The sequence below is a fragment of the Sparus aurata genome, chromosome 17 (genome assembly GCF_900880675.1).
Source record: "Sparus aurata chromosome 17, fSpaAur1.1, whole genome shotgun sequence".
Lineage (NCBI taxonomy): Eukaryota > Metazoa > Chordata > Actinopteri > Spariformes > Sparidae > Sparus > Sparus aurata.
In genome coordinates, this window is record NC_044203.1 from 4135854 (window position 1) to 4151827 (window position 15974).

Consider the following 15974-nt stretch of genomic DNA (forward strand, 5'->3'; position numbering starts at 1 on the left):
TCTACTGCCTTCTGTAAATATGTTTGTCATTGTGCATTATGATAATTCTAATGATAATGATCTTTATGTCAACGAACAAATAGATACATGATCTTTATATATGTAAATAAAGATTATTTTCCTGAATTATTCGGGAGTAAGAATCCTTCAGGTGTAACCAGTACTATATAGGACCGTACTGATGTTCTGAACGTGATGATGACCTCATCCAGCGGAGTGAGTGCAGGGATCCCCTCTCCTCCTCCAGGTGCTCACACACTCTCACTGTGCACAGAGATCAGCTTCTTCTTTCGTCTGTCAGTTTGATCAATCAATACTTCAAGTTCGCTGTCTGTAAAATGACACTTTGTGTTCTTCATTGTTCTTTATTTCTGACATTTTCCTCAACACTTACTAAATTCTGTCCCTTTACATGCAAATCAGGTAATTTGGGGTATGTTTAGAGCCATATATAGTGAATAGTGAGGACGGTCAGACAGCTGATGCTCGTGCAAAAAATTTCAGAATGAGTGAGTATGAGGAAAACATGTGGGAATGGACATACATGGCGTTTTATAAATCTGACAAAAAGACTGTGTATGCATGTTTCCTGTTTTGTGTGTATACAGATTTCTACACCTGAATATACACAGAGGCTCAAACATTTTGCCCCTGGGGTTTTTCATCAAGACCCATGCATTTTACCCTGATAAATTAACAAAAATGTTGAAAACACTCTCATCTCATAATGAAAAAGAAAGTGAGAAATCCTCCAAGGGTTTCCTGGGTTTGAATTCCAGCTGAGGCAGGACCTTTCTGTACAGAGTTTGGATGTTTTCCTCCAGCCTCTGCGGGTGAAATTCTCCTGTCAATGCTTGACCAAGACAGTGGCTTGGATCTGGAGTTAGTCTCGGGTGCCACCTCGGCTGCTTACCGTACCTCAGGGAAAGATCAAATGCAGAGAAAGAGTTGTACATTGTATGATTTTATGTAAGAAATAAATCTTCTTCTTTTATTTGCATAGTTAGTAACAGTTCAGTCACACCAATGGCCTCATAATTTGGTAGAAATGCAATACAAGCGTTTTCCATTAAACAAAGACAGTGTTAATTCACAAGAGAGACTGACAGAATATGTGTGTTTGTTTTCTCTTGCATACCAAAAGGTGAGGTGTCCAACAATCATATTCAAAAATAGCTCAGTGACAGTCATAAAATGCTTATGCACAGCAACAAATGTGATGAAAGTTGCAGGTGCAGAGCGGTGACTCATCCTGCTGTCACTCATGAAGAAGTGGGCAGGGCTGCAGGGGAGAATATGAGAGAAGTAAACCGTGAAGGAGGAAGCAAGAGGGAATTTTCTTTTAGTCTAGTCAAGATGCTTAAAAGGGAGAGTATCACTCTGCTGGAGGGGATGAACTGCAGTGAGAGAGGGGACAGAGGGAAAAAGAGAGCCTAAAGCCAACACTGAGGAACGGTGGAGAAGACAATAGTATGGCCTGGATTGCTCGTCTTATCTATTTGTACATCACACTTTTCTTCACTATTCTGCAGGGTGGACATGCCACTGAAAAGGGTAGCAGGGCACCCAGCGCCACAGCCCCAGGAGACATCATCATTGGAGGAATCTTTCCCATTCATGAAGATGTAGACAAGGAGAACAAGTCCTTTGCACCCCACCTACAGCCATGTGTCAGGTGAGACTAATCAACCTGTCGCAATGAACCATATAATGATGAATGTGTTTACTTTTTCAATTCAACTCTGTATTTATACTTTTTTAACCTGACTCTGGATGCAATTGCCAAAACTCCCAAGCTCTTTTCATTTAAGCAGCAAGAATCTAGAGGAAATACTAGTAACCATGAGAGCAAATCACTTGTTAGTTAGTTACTTGTTAGTTTTGCTCAGAGCAAACATGGAAACCATGAGATGAGGTTTAAAGCTCTGGATGAACCAACTGAGTCAAATTTTGTGTTAAGATAATTTTGTCAAACTACAATTTTAAAATGTCAAGAATGAACCCTCAGGCTCTTTTTGGATGGCTGGATAGTTTAATCTATGATGCTTATAACTTATAGAAAACCTTTTATAAAGTGTTGACAAATGTATTTGTTAAATTATTATCTGCACAGCTAGTCTATCAGCTCAGTATAGTAGGGCAAACGGTATCATACATAATATGTTATTTAAATATTGTCACAACTACGATATCCATATACCATATACCTCCTGCAGTCACCAGCTCTACTGCATGATGCCAGTATGAACCTTGTCCTGTGGCCTACATTTTGTAGGAGCTACAACTAAACTCTTCTGCTGGTCGGGTTAGTACAAGCAAAAGTAGCAAAAGTACAATGACAGTACATTGGGTGCACTGTATAAATAGGGTGTTGTCTGTATTGTCAGAGTCAATATTGGTGTAAAAATAAAGCAAATATTGACTAAAAATCCAAAAGACATGTTAATGAGTTTGGGGTTTTACACCATTTTGTTAAAATAGATGATGACATTTATCATGATCAATACAATCAATAAGATGACAAAGATGACTCACCAGCAGGTTGTCCAGGAGAATCAGAATCAGAATAAGATGCTGCTGCTTTAAGTAGACGTACTGTGTCCACCATAAAGAAAATCAAGCATGGCTCAGTTCAAGGTTTGACACAGCCTTTTTCAAGCATGAGTGTCCCTGATGTAAGCACTGCTCCAGACTATGTGAGAAGGGAGAGACGGTCAGGGCTGGCCATCCTGCGTCATGAAAATAAAAGCGTTTGTAGTTTGGACTTAAAGAGGGTAGTATGGAAATGTGCTGACAGGGAGGACAAAATATTTATGGCTGTACAATCCGGCAAGCCTGTAAGAAATCAGACAGTCCCACTGCTGAGATGACATTTATTGTCTTTGTTGTTTTGTTGAGAAACCGATTTAATATGAACATAATTCGACTTAAAAGAAAAACCGTCTCTATCTTTACAATGCAGTTATGTAAGAAGTTGTGGGAAGGTGGGCTTCTTATTGTAACTGTGGTAACGAAATCCAGAACTCTACTACAATGGGCAATGAGGAGTCACATGTGGATTAATCTGGACAGCTCCAGCAATCATGACAAGGTCAGCACCTCGATAATGGTTGTGACATTATAGTGTATTACAGTTTGTAATGTTAAAAAGCTCTCACAGTTTTATGTACTCAGTACAATAACTGTGTGTCCAGTGTTCAATGTGATATAAAAAATGTAAATAACTTGCAATTCTACTACAGGCAACCATATACCACTGTCCAAAATATTCATTATACAAATGAAAGAAAAATGAAACGAGAAAATAAGTTAACTTTCTGTTATTATTACTACCAGTTCTGGTATTGCAGTGTGTGGTATTGCTGTGGTCCAGCCATCTAGCAGAACTCATTGCTCGACTGCTGTGTGTAGGCAAGGTCAAGCACTGTGTCTCTATGTCATTACTTTCACACATATTGAAACTTGGAAAACAAGAATGTAATATGAGTAGTACCTAGACTATATTATAACAGTTGATTGTGATTTTGTAAATTGTTATGAAAATTAGCTAGCTAGTTTACATTCCGCACAACCCATAAACATCCCACATCAAGTGGGAACATCACTGGAAAGTTTATTTGCTAGCCATACATTCACCCAGCAACCAACAGTGCTAACAGGCATATTTAACTAAAGTTAATGTCTTTATTACATTACATTTGTCAGAAAGTTTGAGTAAAGTGTCAATCATTTATGCATGCTGCATGTGTCATTTCACAGTGAGTCAGCATGAGCGAGAGGAAGCGTGGCACTGCCAGTGACATTCGACAGGTTTTCTGGCAGAAGAAAAGTAATAAATGTAATTTAAGAAATATGTTATGTCTTGTTCTGCTGCTGTTCAGCAATACAAATGTATCCATTGTCATACCACCAGACTACAGAGCAGCTCCTTTCCTTTAGTCTGTGAGACTCCTTCATCCATCCTCAGCAAAATAGTTTTCATTCTCAGAATCAGACACAGCGGCAGGAATAGCAAATAACTACATAGAAATAGGCTGTTTTCTCACTAATGGTCTTGTTTGCTGGTAAACATTATAAAGGGGCATCAGAATTAAGCTCAGTGGGTAGAGCTGGTGGACCAGTGATCGGAAGGTTGCTGGTTCGAATCCCTGGCTCCCCTGGGGTGGGACTGAGCTACATGTCGAAGTATCCTTGAGCAAGATACTGAACCCCAGAATTGCTCCTGATGTGCAGTTGGCACCTTGTGTGGCAGCCACTGCCATCAGTAAGGGTCCTGCAATAAGCCGGCAACTCATTCAGGGTGTACCGTGGCCTTCGCCCATGAATAAAAACTGGATTTGGCCTCAGTAAGACCCGCAACCCCTCAGTGGGATAAAAAGCAGCATCATCCTGTGACCCTCGCGGAAAAGAAATCGAAACGAAACTAGTTAAGTACAGTAAATACTGATGCTGTCATTTTTCGTAAGAGTTAGCCACCTCAATTCATACTCTAACCAAATAGGGGCTGCCATTAGCTTATTAGCTCAGTTAGCAGTACAGCCAGTGATCTGGACTGGGAACTCAGAGTAGTGTTACTCTTACATCCTCATATTCTTTTGATAATTTCAGTAAATGTTTCCCTTTTTTCAAAACTAAAATGATTACATATTGCACCTTTTAAACTTACTTTTTCAATACATCCATAATGTATTAATTATGAAATGATCAAATTGTACTATTCATGCAGGTTTCAGGAAAGAGGCCTTGTGAGGGCGCTTGCTATGATAAATGCCATAGAAGTCATGAACAAATCTCCTCTGCTGACTGAGGTCAACATTACTCTGGGCTACTGGATCCTGGACTCCTGCTCTGATGTCAGCACTGCTCTGAGAGCCACAGCAGACTTCACGCAGCAGACTGACTGCCACAAAGGAAGCGACAGTTCCACCTGTGGCCAGCCTGTCATGGCTGTTATCGGGGCCTCTAACTCTGAAACGTCCATCGCCATCGCCAGGCAACTGACTCTTAAGATGATTCCTCAAGTAAGTCAGGGAGCACTGAGAGGGAGCAGGTAGCAACTCTGGCAGGACTAGTTCATTGTTACAGGGAACTGAAGCGTAACAGGTTTGCACTGGTAACTGACAAAACATCAGCTGGACCTTTTATGATCATTAATCATCTGCTGATGCATGACTGACTCTAGAATCAAATCAAACAGGCCTGAACAATTTTAGGAGAGGCACCACGGATGAACAGGAACATAAACAGATGCATCCTATCTGAGTGGACTTTATCTGGAAGTGTAAACACAGAGGGGAAAAAAAAACTTAGTTATTAGTTATCTGACCCTATTATTAATGTACAGTTAGGAACTGTGCAGTGACTTTGGTTTTAATTCACAGTTATTCAAACAGATACAGGCATCAATTATTTATTTAAAAAAATAATGACAGTGTTTTACACCCCCTATTGTCACACTGGAGCAGAGAAGGTGCACGACATATTGATGAAGTTTTAATCTTGATCACGGCAACACAAGGAACAGGCGAACTCTAAGAAAAATCGGGGAACACAAAGGCAGGCTCGGGAATACTCAACAGATGACTCGAAAATGACTGAACGAAAGACTGGACTAAAATACAAACTGAATAAACCATGGGGTGAGGTGCAGGTGGAGAGAGGCGAAGAAACACAGGTGAGGGTAATAAATTGAAGAACACTTGAAACAGGGACTAGGCTAATTGGCAGCATGAACACTGAAGAGGGAAGGCTGATGAGGTAGATGCAGTGCAGGTGTGGAGGGGAAGCAGAGTGGGGAAGAACTCAGGTAAGAGGGCTGAGCTGAATAAACAGACAGGTGGAGGGAAATCGTGCTGGCTATGAGAACAAGAAAACAGGAGGGAAAACAGAACACTGGACTCCACCAAAACCAAGAAAACCCCAGACAATGACACTGGTGGTCAAAGAATGAGGATGTTAGTTGTTGGATTAGTCTGTCCATTTAACACTTTGGTCTAGACCAAGCAAGAACACACCTGATCCAAATCAGGTGTGTTCTTGCTTGGTTGGAATGAAAACCTGCAGCTACATGGCCCTTTACTTGATCAGTTTGACACCACTGGTCTAGAGCATCAACATCAACTGGTCAGATTAACATTACATTTAGTAGAAACCTTTATGGTCTTTAGAGAAGGGGTCATCAATATCCTTTAAGGTATGTTGTTGTGCAGCCAGCAGTGAGCATATGACAATTGCCAACAAAAAAAAAACTTGAATCCAAAATCATATTATATTCTACTAGTGATAGCCAGTGGTAGCAGGGATGAATGAATACTTGGGTCTTTTGGTCTGGCATCTTGGCAGATTTGTATCTGTGGACAGATAGTAGCGACTTGTACTCCTTAGACGGTGTGACAAGGATCGGCCAGGATTGAAAGGATGAAAAATGAATTGAAAAATGTAAAAACTGAAAACAAATTATTTTCTGTCCACATTAAAACTGTGAAGCTTACAATAAAAATACACACAGATGCGTCCTCCTGCACAAGGCACCGACATGAACCTCAGAGAACAGCTTGTCATCAATTACAGCCTAGCTGTAAATCATTTCAAGAGAGATTCTTTCATAAATCTATTTTCACCTCTTTAGATTTGAACCTTCTGAGGACAAAGACGGACGTTTGTCACTTGTCTGTGAATTTCATTGGCGTCGATCAGAGTCATCACTGCTGAGTAGAGATACAGTAACAGAATCATCAGAAAACATACTGAAATATATCCAAAAATGACATTGTTGCTTTTCTTCTCTCCAGATCAGTTATTCATCGACTGCTGACATTCTGAGTGATAAGAATCGCTTCCCTGCCTTCATGAGAACCATTCCTAATGACGAGCATCAGACAGCTGCTATGGTCAGTCTGCTCAGCACATACGGATGGAACTGGGTGGGAATAGTTACCACGGACGGAAGTTATGGCCGATCAGCTCTGGACCACTTTGTGTCCAAAGCGTCTGAAAAAGGGATCTGTGTGGCTTTCAAATCAATCTTACCTGAATCTGTAACCAGTCAGGATGTCCACTCTGTTATCACACAGACTGCTAAAACCATCCAGGACAATCCCAAAGTGCAAGTGATTGTGTCGTTTGCGAAGCCAACTCACATGATGTACCTCTACCAGGAGATTAAGAATCAGATGCTGACAGTGGGACAGAACATTGGGTCCATGAGAAGAGTGTGGGTGGCCAGTGACAGCTGGTCTTCATCTGGCTCTGTGAAAGGGAACTTAACTCTGGAGGACATAGGACATGTTGTTGGCTTCACCTTCAGGAGGGGATCCGTGTCATCATTCCTTAAGTACCTGAGCATGCTGGAGGCAGCTGGACACGAGTACACAGTGAATAACTCCTTCATGCAGGACTTCTACATGCAGCTAAATAAAAATACAGGTTCTGGAGAGACTGAGCTGATGTCTGAAGCTGTGAACACCCTCAGAGAAAACATTCAAGCTGGTACTGTCTTCAGTGTTGAGATGGCTGTGAGCGCCATCGCTCAGGCTGTAGCATCTGTCTGCAGGAGAAGAGACTGCAAAAAAGCAGGCACCATGCAGCCCTGGGAGGTACTGACATGCAATACATGAGTGTGTGCTTACAAGTGTGTATGCTCTTGTGTCACATTTATAAGGATTAGAGGTAAGGTTAGATTCAGATAACATCTGGGGATTAGGTCTTGGCTGATGGGAAAGATTATGGTCACATTAAATATGATACCTTGGTATACTTACCATAAACACAGGGTTGAGAGAATTGGCAGCCACGATTTCTCTTACACCTGTGGGCCTTTTGGAACAAGTTCTCCTAAAGCCATAATCCCCCTAAAGGTTGGGACGCTGTTTGAAACATAAAAAAACAGGGAGCAATCATTTGCAAGAACAAATCGTTGACCAACAACGATTTTACAAAGTGATCCTGAGTCCATGTAGGAAATCCTTTATACATTCATGTATTACACAAAGTGGTGATCCATGTTCTCTTCTGAACAACTTCTGTTTTTCAGTTGGTTTGATTAATGAACCAAAAAACTTTATTTTTCATCACATTTTCACAGGTGGAAAAAAATAAAGAACCTAGAAAGGTTATTCTGGCCAAACTTTTTTTCCACATCAGTTTGCATGTCATAAACACAGGAGAGAATTTCTTTTTAGATCAGACTTAAAAAAAAAAAAGATTTCTCACCTGCCCCTCTGGGCTTCCGTACCCCTATCCTCACTTGTTACTGGTGACAAAAGGAGCATGTCTTTACATAAATCAGTGAAGCCAATCAGGTAAAACGTTATGCTTACAGTTTCTGATGAGTTTGTTTTATATACCTATAAAGATAGAAAACAAATAACTTGAATTTTACAAGATTAACCTGTGGAAATGTACATAAAGTTGTTTTTTTTTTTTTTTTAAAGACACAATATCAAATGATACACACTGAAATAAGAAGGAATTAAACAAGAATTAAATATGCATCATACTTTTGGACATCAATTTAAAAAACAAAACAGCGGACAGTATCAGCTTCCAGCCTTCAAGTTCTATCTGCCTGAAAGAAACACATTGCTTTGGAGATGGTAGTCCTTTTCTCCCAGCAGACATTTTCATTTATTTAGAGCAGGAAAAGTACACGTGTTACTGCCGTTCAGGTCAATTAAGTTGTCCTAGTTAGCCATGAGTGTTACAGTAAGCGACCATGAACAATACCAGGAGCCTGAAACTGAGGCAGATAGCTGTGTGGAGCTTAAGAGACTACAGAAATGTTATCATACAATTTAATGTATCATAATGACAAACTAACCTTGAATCTTAAAATGGAATTGAGCTACATCACCATCTTCTAGTTAATTTCACCTGTTTGTCACATAAAAATCTCTGCTGTGGAAAAAAGCCTAGTGACAGCATGCATGATCAGCGCTGACAGAGGGTACACTTACATCTAGTCTGGTATCAAACATATAAGCACAGATACCTGAGATCTGTGACAATACAATAGGACCCAATTAGACTGAATATGCTGTATATTTATTAATGATGATAGAAATCTATGCATCATCTTAAAGTTAAGTTCACATGCAAGGAGCACATCAATGACATGTACATATTACAGAGGTGGAATATGAGTGTGATGTTGAGGAAGTGTTGAGCAGCTGCAATATAGTGAAGGCTTCATTAGGGATTAACCCAGGTGTGAATGATTGTTAAACTGTCTTTGGAGAGAACTCAGTACAGCATTGTAGGTGGGTGATAAATGATGTCTTAGTCCACCTCCTCTGTTCAAAGACGGTTGTTCCAGTTTGACACAGATGGATTCTAACCCCTCATTTCAAACCATCTGTCTTCTCTGGACAAGATGTTCACATTGTTGTCCTCAAAGGAATGATTTTCTCCTTCAGATGTAAGTGGACAGCAGAGTCTTGACCTGAGGAGTTAGCCCTCCTGGGTTGGTACATTCGTTTATGGAGAGGTTGTTTTTGCAAATCGGTGCAGTCCTGGCTGCATTGGACAGCATAAACTACATTACTCTGTCTATGTCTGGGTGTTTTGACCTTAATATGGACAAGTTTCTGCCTCACTGTGTTGTAGGGTTGAAGTGAACTGGGATATCGTGTTTATTAAAGATCCTCCTGAGTTTCTCAGATGTTCCTGCGACATAGAATGATGATGTAGTTACATTTTCTCATCTGCTCTGGATCTTTTAGAGGTTCTGACAAAGGACCAGTTTGGGTAGCCACAGGTTTTAGGTGCTCCCCTGATGTGCTTCTGTTCCTTCTCCTTCCCCTCTGACCTCCGAGTGGGCACGTTCTCAGCATGATGGTTTAGGGTTTGATGCTTGTGCTCCAGAGGGTGATGAGAGTCCAGTACTGATCTGCGTGTGTAGAAAGACACACGAGAAGAGCAGACTGTCTCCTGACATCTTCCCGCATGAACTGTCATTGTCCACAGCATTTCTATGTTCTGTGAAGGCTTCAACTTCCCTTGTTCTAACCGAGGTGTCATCTTCAAGAAATTTAAACAAGTCCTATAACCATGACCTGGATGGCATGGCATTGAGACTAGAGGCACTAGACAGGGAGAGGAGTGATTGAGGTGTGTTCCCGCTCTTAAGCTTCATCTAACTATAACTCCATCTAGCTAGAGGCAGATGGCAATATGACTCAACAGCCTAAGTTCTGCTTTGTTTCTTTGTTTAAAGGGATAGTTCAACATTTTTGAAAATTGGCCCATTGCCATGATCCCTCTAGTCATAGCAGTAGGTTTGTTACCTTTAATTGTCGGTCCAAGCTGCTTTTAGATTGGCGGAGCCGAGTACCGAGCGGCACAACTACACTATGGAGGCTAATGGAATTTCTTGGTTTCCCTCATCAAACTCAGCAAATACACAACCAAAAAACTCCAAAACACGTTGTTGACGGAAGTATCTGCAGTAAACGTGCGCTTTTGAAATCACTCCGCCGAGCAGCCGTGTCTAGAGTGTCTAAAGTCCGACTTTACCTCTAAAACAACTCCGTCTCATAACGTTACGTTATTATCTCATAGCGTGGTGAATGTGCAGGTCACAACTTGTCCACCACAGCGTTTTGGAGTTTTTTGGTTGTGTATTTGCTGAGTTTGATGAGGGAAACCAAGAAATTCCATTAGCCTCCGTAGCGTAGCTGTGCCGCTAAGTATTCGGCTCCACCGATCTAAAAGCAGCTTGGACCGACAATTAAAGGTAATGGCAATGGGCCAATTTTCATAAATGTTGAACTATCCCTTTAACCACTTAATGAACGCCCCCATTTTAAGGTTCTTTTTCCAAAACGACACACCGAAATTAAAAGCATGACAGCTCCCACATAGTTTGAGACTCAGGGATGTGCTTGGTACCATTGGAAAGGTAACACCCTCAAGTTTTTTCTATAAGTGTAAGTGTGATTCTATGACCTGGAACACAGGTTCTGGTTTCCGTCCAATTCAAATGTCAATAAACTGACTAAGATATAAGGGTTCAGGTATGTCTATGGACACAGCAGACACAATTAGGCCATAGCCACAGGTCTCAGCTTGCTGCACTCAAAATTTGAAGTCAAACGACTAAAAAAATGATTTTTCACAATTTTTTTTCTAAAGGCATGTCTGTGCATTTTGCTTGGGTCTACTGAGATTCAAAGGCTTATAACTTGAGAACCCCTTTACCTAGAAACATAATCTTGGTCTCAAATGAAAGCTAAGACCCTGGGGTTTCTTGCTTGTTCGACACTTGTAGCTAGTTTTGGGTAAAATGACATGGATATTCCCATTCTATGGACTCTTGGCGAACTATGAAAAACAAATTGTGGCATGACGTTGTAGCTGTGGAAAAAGGGATAACTCCGAATGTATGTAGGCATTCTTGCGGTAGAGGGCTCTTTGTTATGTTGTGTCATGGTGAGTTTAGAAGGCTATTACATGGTCTGGAAATACTTTTTGGGCTTAAAATAATCATGACAGTCTCAGCTTTCCAACAGTGAGTATATACTGTTAAGATCTGATGCTTAAAACTATTAGCAAAAAAACTATTCGTTTTTACGAAGGGTGTTCGTTTAGTGAAGGGTGTTCCTATGTTGGAACGGTGTTCCTTAAGTGGTTAAGTGGAGTTATGTATAGTCACACTGAGGGTTACTTAAAACCAGAGTCAAACCCCTTGTATGTGCACACAAACTTGTCCAGTAAAGCTAATTACAGTTCAGAAAAATGTATGGACTTCTCAAGTATAGTTATACATAGAGTAAATACAAAACAGAATGTCCCTGCAGGTAAGAAGGCTCAACAGATGTATCCATGGTTTCATGTCCTGTAGGTGCTGAGAACTCTGTGGATGCAGGAGTTCAAACTTCGAGAAGAGATCTATAAGTTTGACAGTAGAGGAGACCTGAACCTGGGCTATGATGTGACGATGTGGAGGTCAGTCAGAGGGAACATTCATGTACATGATGTTGTAGCTGAATATCATCCACAAGACAACAACTTTGTCCACAACAACTACAGCACCAACCGACATCTGCAGGACCTCAGGGTAAGCCCGCATTCTGCTGCCTTCATGTCATCTGTTCAAACAGGAAACCACTCACACGTATGGCAGTGTCTGTTTACTGGAAACATTCAGAGCGTTAAAGCTGACCTGAGCAATTCTAAAATATTGTATTTCAGTTTAAATATCCAGATATACTGCATGAGTTTTCTAAAATCAAATAGGCTGTGTAGAATACAGTAAATATATGAGAAAATGATTATGGATTCTCCTGCTTTCCTCAGCACATCATCTCAAAATGCTCCAACAGCTGTGTGGCTGGAGAGTTCAAGAAAACAGCAGAGGGTCAACACACTTGTTGTTATGAATGCATCAACTGTACTGAGAACTACTACTCTAACAGCACAGGCAAGACCCTCCATACATTTACATGCACAATATAACTTTATACTATATAATACGTGTCTGAGCCTGAGCGTGTCTAATTTGTTGATGAATCTGATTTTCACCTGACGTTAAGATGTATTTTAGGTGATCATATTACTAACTATTTGTGCTAACATGCAGATTGACCCTGTGCTTACTCTCAATGTGCAATGAGGAAGAACTTTGGCCTGACCATAATCTGAAATAAAAGCAAATGTTTAGTCCATTGAGCCAAAGGTTCCTTATATGCAGTCCTGTTTAAGTTTCCACCCCAACTGAAGACTGGGGCAAATTTGACCACTTACTGATTAAAAAAACAGACAGCATTGATCGAGTTTATGTTAAGTTTATGTTTATGTAGTCTACTATTCTCCTACATTCCATACAACTCACCTACTGCCTTCCAGTTCATGACAACATGTTGAAACTGCTATCAAATTCATGAGACCTGGAAAAATCCTATAGCTGTACTCCAAATACTAATACAAATAATAGATGCAAATTAATATTTGAAGTTGGGAGAGACACTGAAGAAATTTGTCCACATCTATTCATTTAATTGGTTGTTGATGAATGTTTACAGTTATCAAAAATAAAAACAGGAAGTAATTTTTACCACAATGGTCAATGGTTTTTTGCAACCAAATGTTGGTTCTGTTGGTTATCAATATAGTTCTATCACATCATAACTAACATATGTACAGCTATAGGATTTTTCAAGGTCTCATGGATTTAACGTTAGTTTCAGCATGATTTTATAAAAGAAAATCCATGACATGAACTTGGAACTTGAAAAGTTCTGGAATTAGCCTATTGTGTGACTGAATGGGAACGGAGCAAAGTAGACAACATAGAGGGTGTTTATTTGTTGTTGAAATCCTGGGTATGTCCAGCCCCCTAGTAGTATACAGGCCTCTGGTCACAGAGTTATACCTCTGTGAGCCTGTGTGTGATGGTTTGATTGTGTATCTGTCCCTGCAGATATGGACCAGTGTCTAAGCTGTGACACGAACACAGAGTGGTCTCCAAAGGGCAGCTCCAGCTGCATCCCCAAAGTGCTGCTCTTCTTCTCCTGGCAGGACGGCTTCGCTGTGGTGCTCCTGACATTTTCTGCTGTGGGTATCCTCCTGGCTCTGCTGGTGTCAGCTCTGTTTCTACATCAGCGTGACACCCCTGTGGTGAAGGCTGCTGGAGGGCCGCTGAGCCAGGCCATGCTGTTCTCTCTGGTCATCAGTTTCATCAGTGCCATACTGTTTGTTGGACGGCCCAACAGCTTCCAGTGCAAGGCTCGTCAGGTGCTCTTTGGCATCAGCTTCACTCTGTGTGTCTCCTGCATCCTGGTCAAGACCCTGCAGATCCAGCTGGCCTTTCAGTTCGACCCCAGGCTGCAGGAGATTCTGCGGAGGCTCTACCAGCCTTACGCCATCGTCGCTGTCTGTGTGGCCTTACAAGCAGCTACTTGCATCTGCTGGCTGGTGCTTGAAAGCCCATTTAAGCACATCATTAGGAATCCGACCACTCTGCTGGAGGACTGTCATGAGGGCTCCTATTTAGCCTTTGGGGTGATGCTAGGTTACATAGCTGTCCTGGCTTTTGTGTGTTTTGTCTGTGCCTTCAAAGGACGCAAGCTGCCACAGCAGTACAATGAGGCCAAGTTCATCACCTTCAGCATGCTGCTCTACCTCATCTCCTGGCTGCTCTTTGTTCCTGTCTACGTCACTACTTCAGGAGTGTACCTGCCAGCTGTGGAGATGGTCGTCATTCTAATCTCCAACTATGGCATCCTCAGCTGTCATTTCTTCCCAAAATGCTATATAATCCTTTTTAAGAAAGACCAAAACACCAAGAGTGCTTTCAGGAAGAATCTTTATGAATACTCGAGCAAAACCACTGACTCTCCCTCTGTGTCTGAGAGTTCAGCATCAGGACAACAGTCCAGCAGTCAACACTACATCAACAGTTTTTCAGTCTTCTCTGTACCTGCAGCAAATCTTCTCACGGCTGCTGTGGTGAGACACTGCACAGACCAAACTGACTGTTTAAGTTTGCACAAAAGTTCAGTCAGACATCACTGCCTCAGAAGACGCGCCAGCATTTAAACTTTTGATATACACTTGTCAAACCTCATTATTTTAAATGGGTTGTCAGAAATAATTTATATTGAACTGTACAGTTCACAAGATACATTTAAGAGTTAGCTACAAAAATATGTCATTGTTGCACCATTATTACATCCTGCATAACATTAATTTCTGAGGACATGCACAACCAACACTCCAAAGAGACTCAGGATAAATGAGCCAGCCTTATCTCCAGCCTTAGACTTTACAATTTTTTCTGTTTTATGTCCCCTTCTTTTGAACATGTATTACAGCAACCCTAAGTCCAAACATTGAGGAGGGTGCACTTTGAGGGCACTCCGTGCATCCCGAACTTGATGGCTTTTCCATAGCTCAGTCAGCCTCCTCTGAGCTCTGAGAGTCCTCAGCTGTTTGCTCATAATGTCAGTGGGCCTCACATTTAGTCCTCGATCGACATGCTAATCCTAGTCTCCACCAGTGTCTCTATCAGCGTTTGTTCACCTTCTTTGTTATATGCAAAATCGGATTTCTATGTCTTTTCTTACACGTTACAGGACCTAAAACAGCAGAAATCAATCCAACGACTTCCGTCCTCCCTTGTAGTTTTTGACAAGCACGGCCTGACCCACTGAGAAAGAGTAACCTCTTCCTCCCTCTAGTTTCACTAGAGACAGTCTAGTGCTGACCTGTCTTCTCAAAAGCAGCTCTGCTGGTGTTGTCTTGGTAGCTGTGTGTGGCATGTTCCGGAAGCTACACAAGAAATTAGCAATGCAATACTGCAACAACATGCCTAGGGACTTCCTTAAGCAGCAGGGCAGTATTGGCGAACCAAACCAGTGTGAATGGATAAGGTGGCGGCCTGTATCAAGGGCATGTTGGTCTGACAGTCTGATTACTACACAGGTCCTTCACTCAACGAAATAAAGAGAAATGTTCCACATGTCCCTGTGCTTTGCTCTCCAAGAATAACCCTCTTTCACGTGCGTGCGTGTGTGAGTGATTGGTTGTAGGTGTGTCTGAGTGATTGCAGGTTGCCCCAGGGAGCTGGTTCCTGCCTGGAAGCCAAGAGTTTAAGAGTCAGCACCTCTCCAGTTCCTGTAGGCTCTCCTTCGCTGTCCCAGACTACCAGCATTGTTGATTGTGTACTAGATGTGTTTGTGAATAAAACCATTTAATAATGCTTCGCTGCTGGTGGTGCTTGGAGGATGGGAAGAGGGGAGTCTCATTTTCATGTTACGCCAGGGTTTCCCCTAGGCCCTGGTCTTAACTGTCACAGTGATGGTCGGCCCTCCGGAACTTCCCCCTGAATTTATAGGGGGTCATTTATAGAAAACAAAACTCTTTGTCACCTTTCAGGATGTATGGTGGGTCAGGATCTCTATCACAACACATTACAGCATCCATGTGATTATAAACAGTCTGCTGAGAAGCAGATGCACAGTCATTGCATAACTATG

General features: G+C 41.6%; 1 protein-coding gene across 3 annotated transcripts; it reads left to right on the forward strand.

The window, feature by feature from the left end:
- The first annotated feature begins 1230 nt into the window (after positions 1–1230).
- gprc6a (G protein-coupled receptor, class C, group 6, member A) lies at positions 1231–15700 on the forward strand. Of its 3 annotated transcripts, XM_030394073.1 has the most exons (6): positions 1231–1675; positions 4727–5021; positions 6792–7595; positions 11840–12055; positions 12295–12418; positions 13418–15700. In XM_030394073.1, the coding sequence occupies exons 1-6, from the start codon at positions 1473–1475 to the stop codon at positions 14533–14535; spliced, it is 2760 nt and encodes a 919-aa protein (XP_030249933.1). In that variant the 5' UTR covers positions 1231–1472; the 3' UTR covers positions 14536–15700. The 3 variants fall into 3 exon arrangements, with proteins under 3 accessions (XP_030249933.1, XP_030249935.1, XP_030249934.1); XM_030394075.1 differs by lacking the exon at positions 4727–5021 and having other exon boundaries at positions 1585–1675; XM_030394074.1 differs by lacking the exons at positions 1231–1675; positions 4727–5021 and adding an exon at positions 5261–5806.
- Positions 15701–15974: the final 274 nt, after the last annotated feature.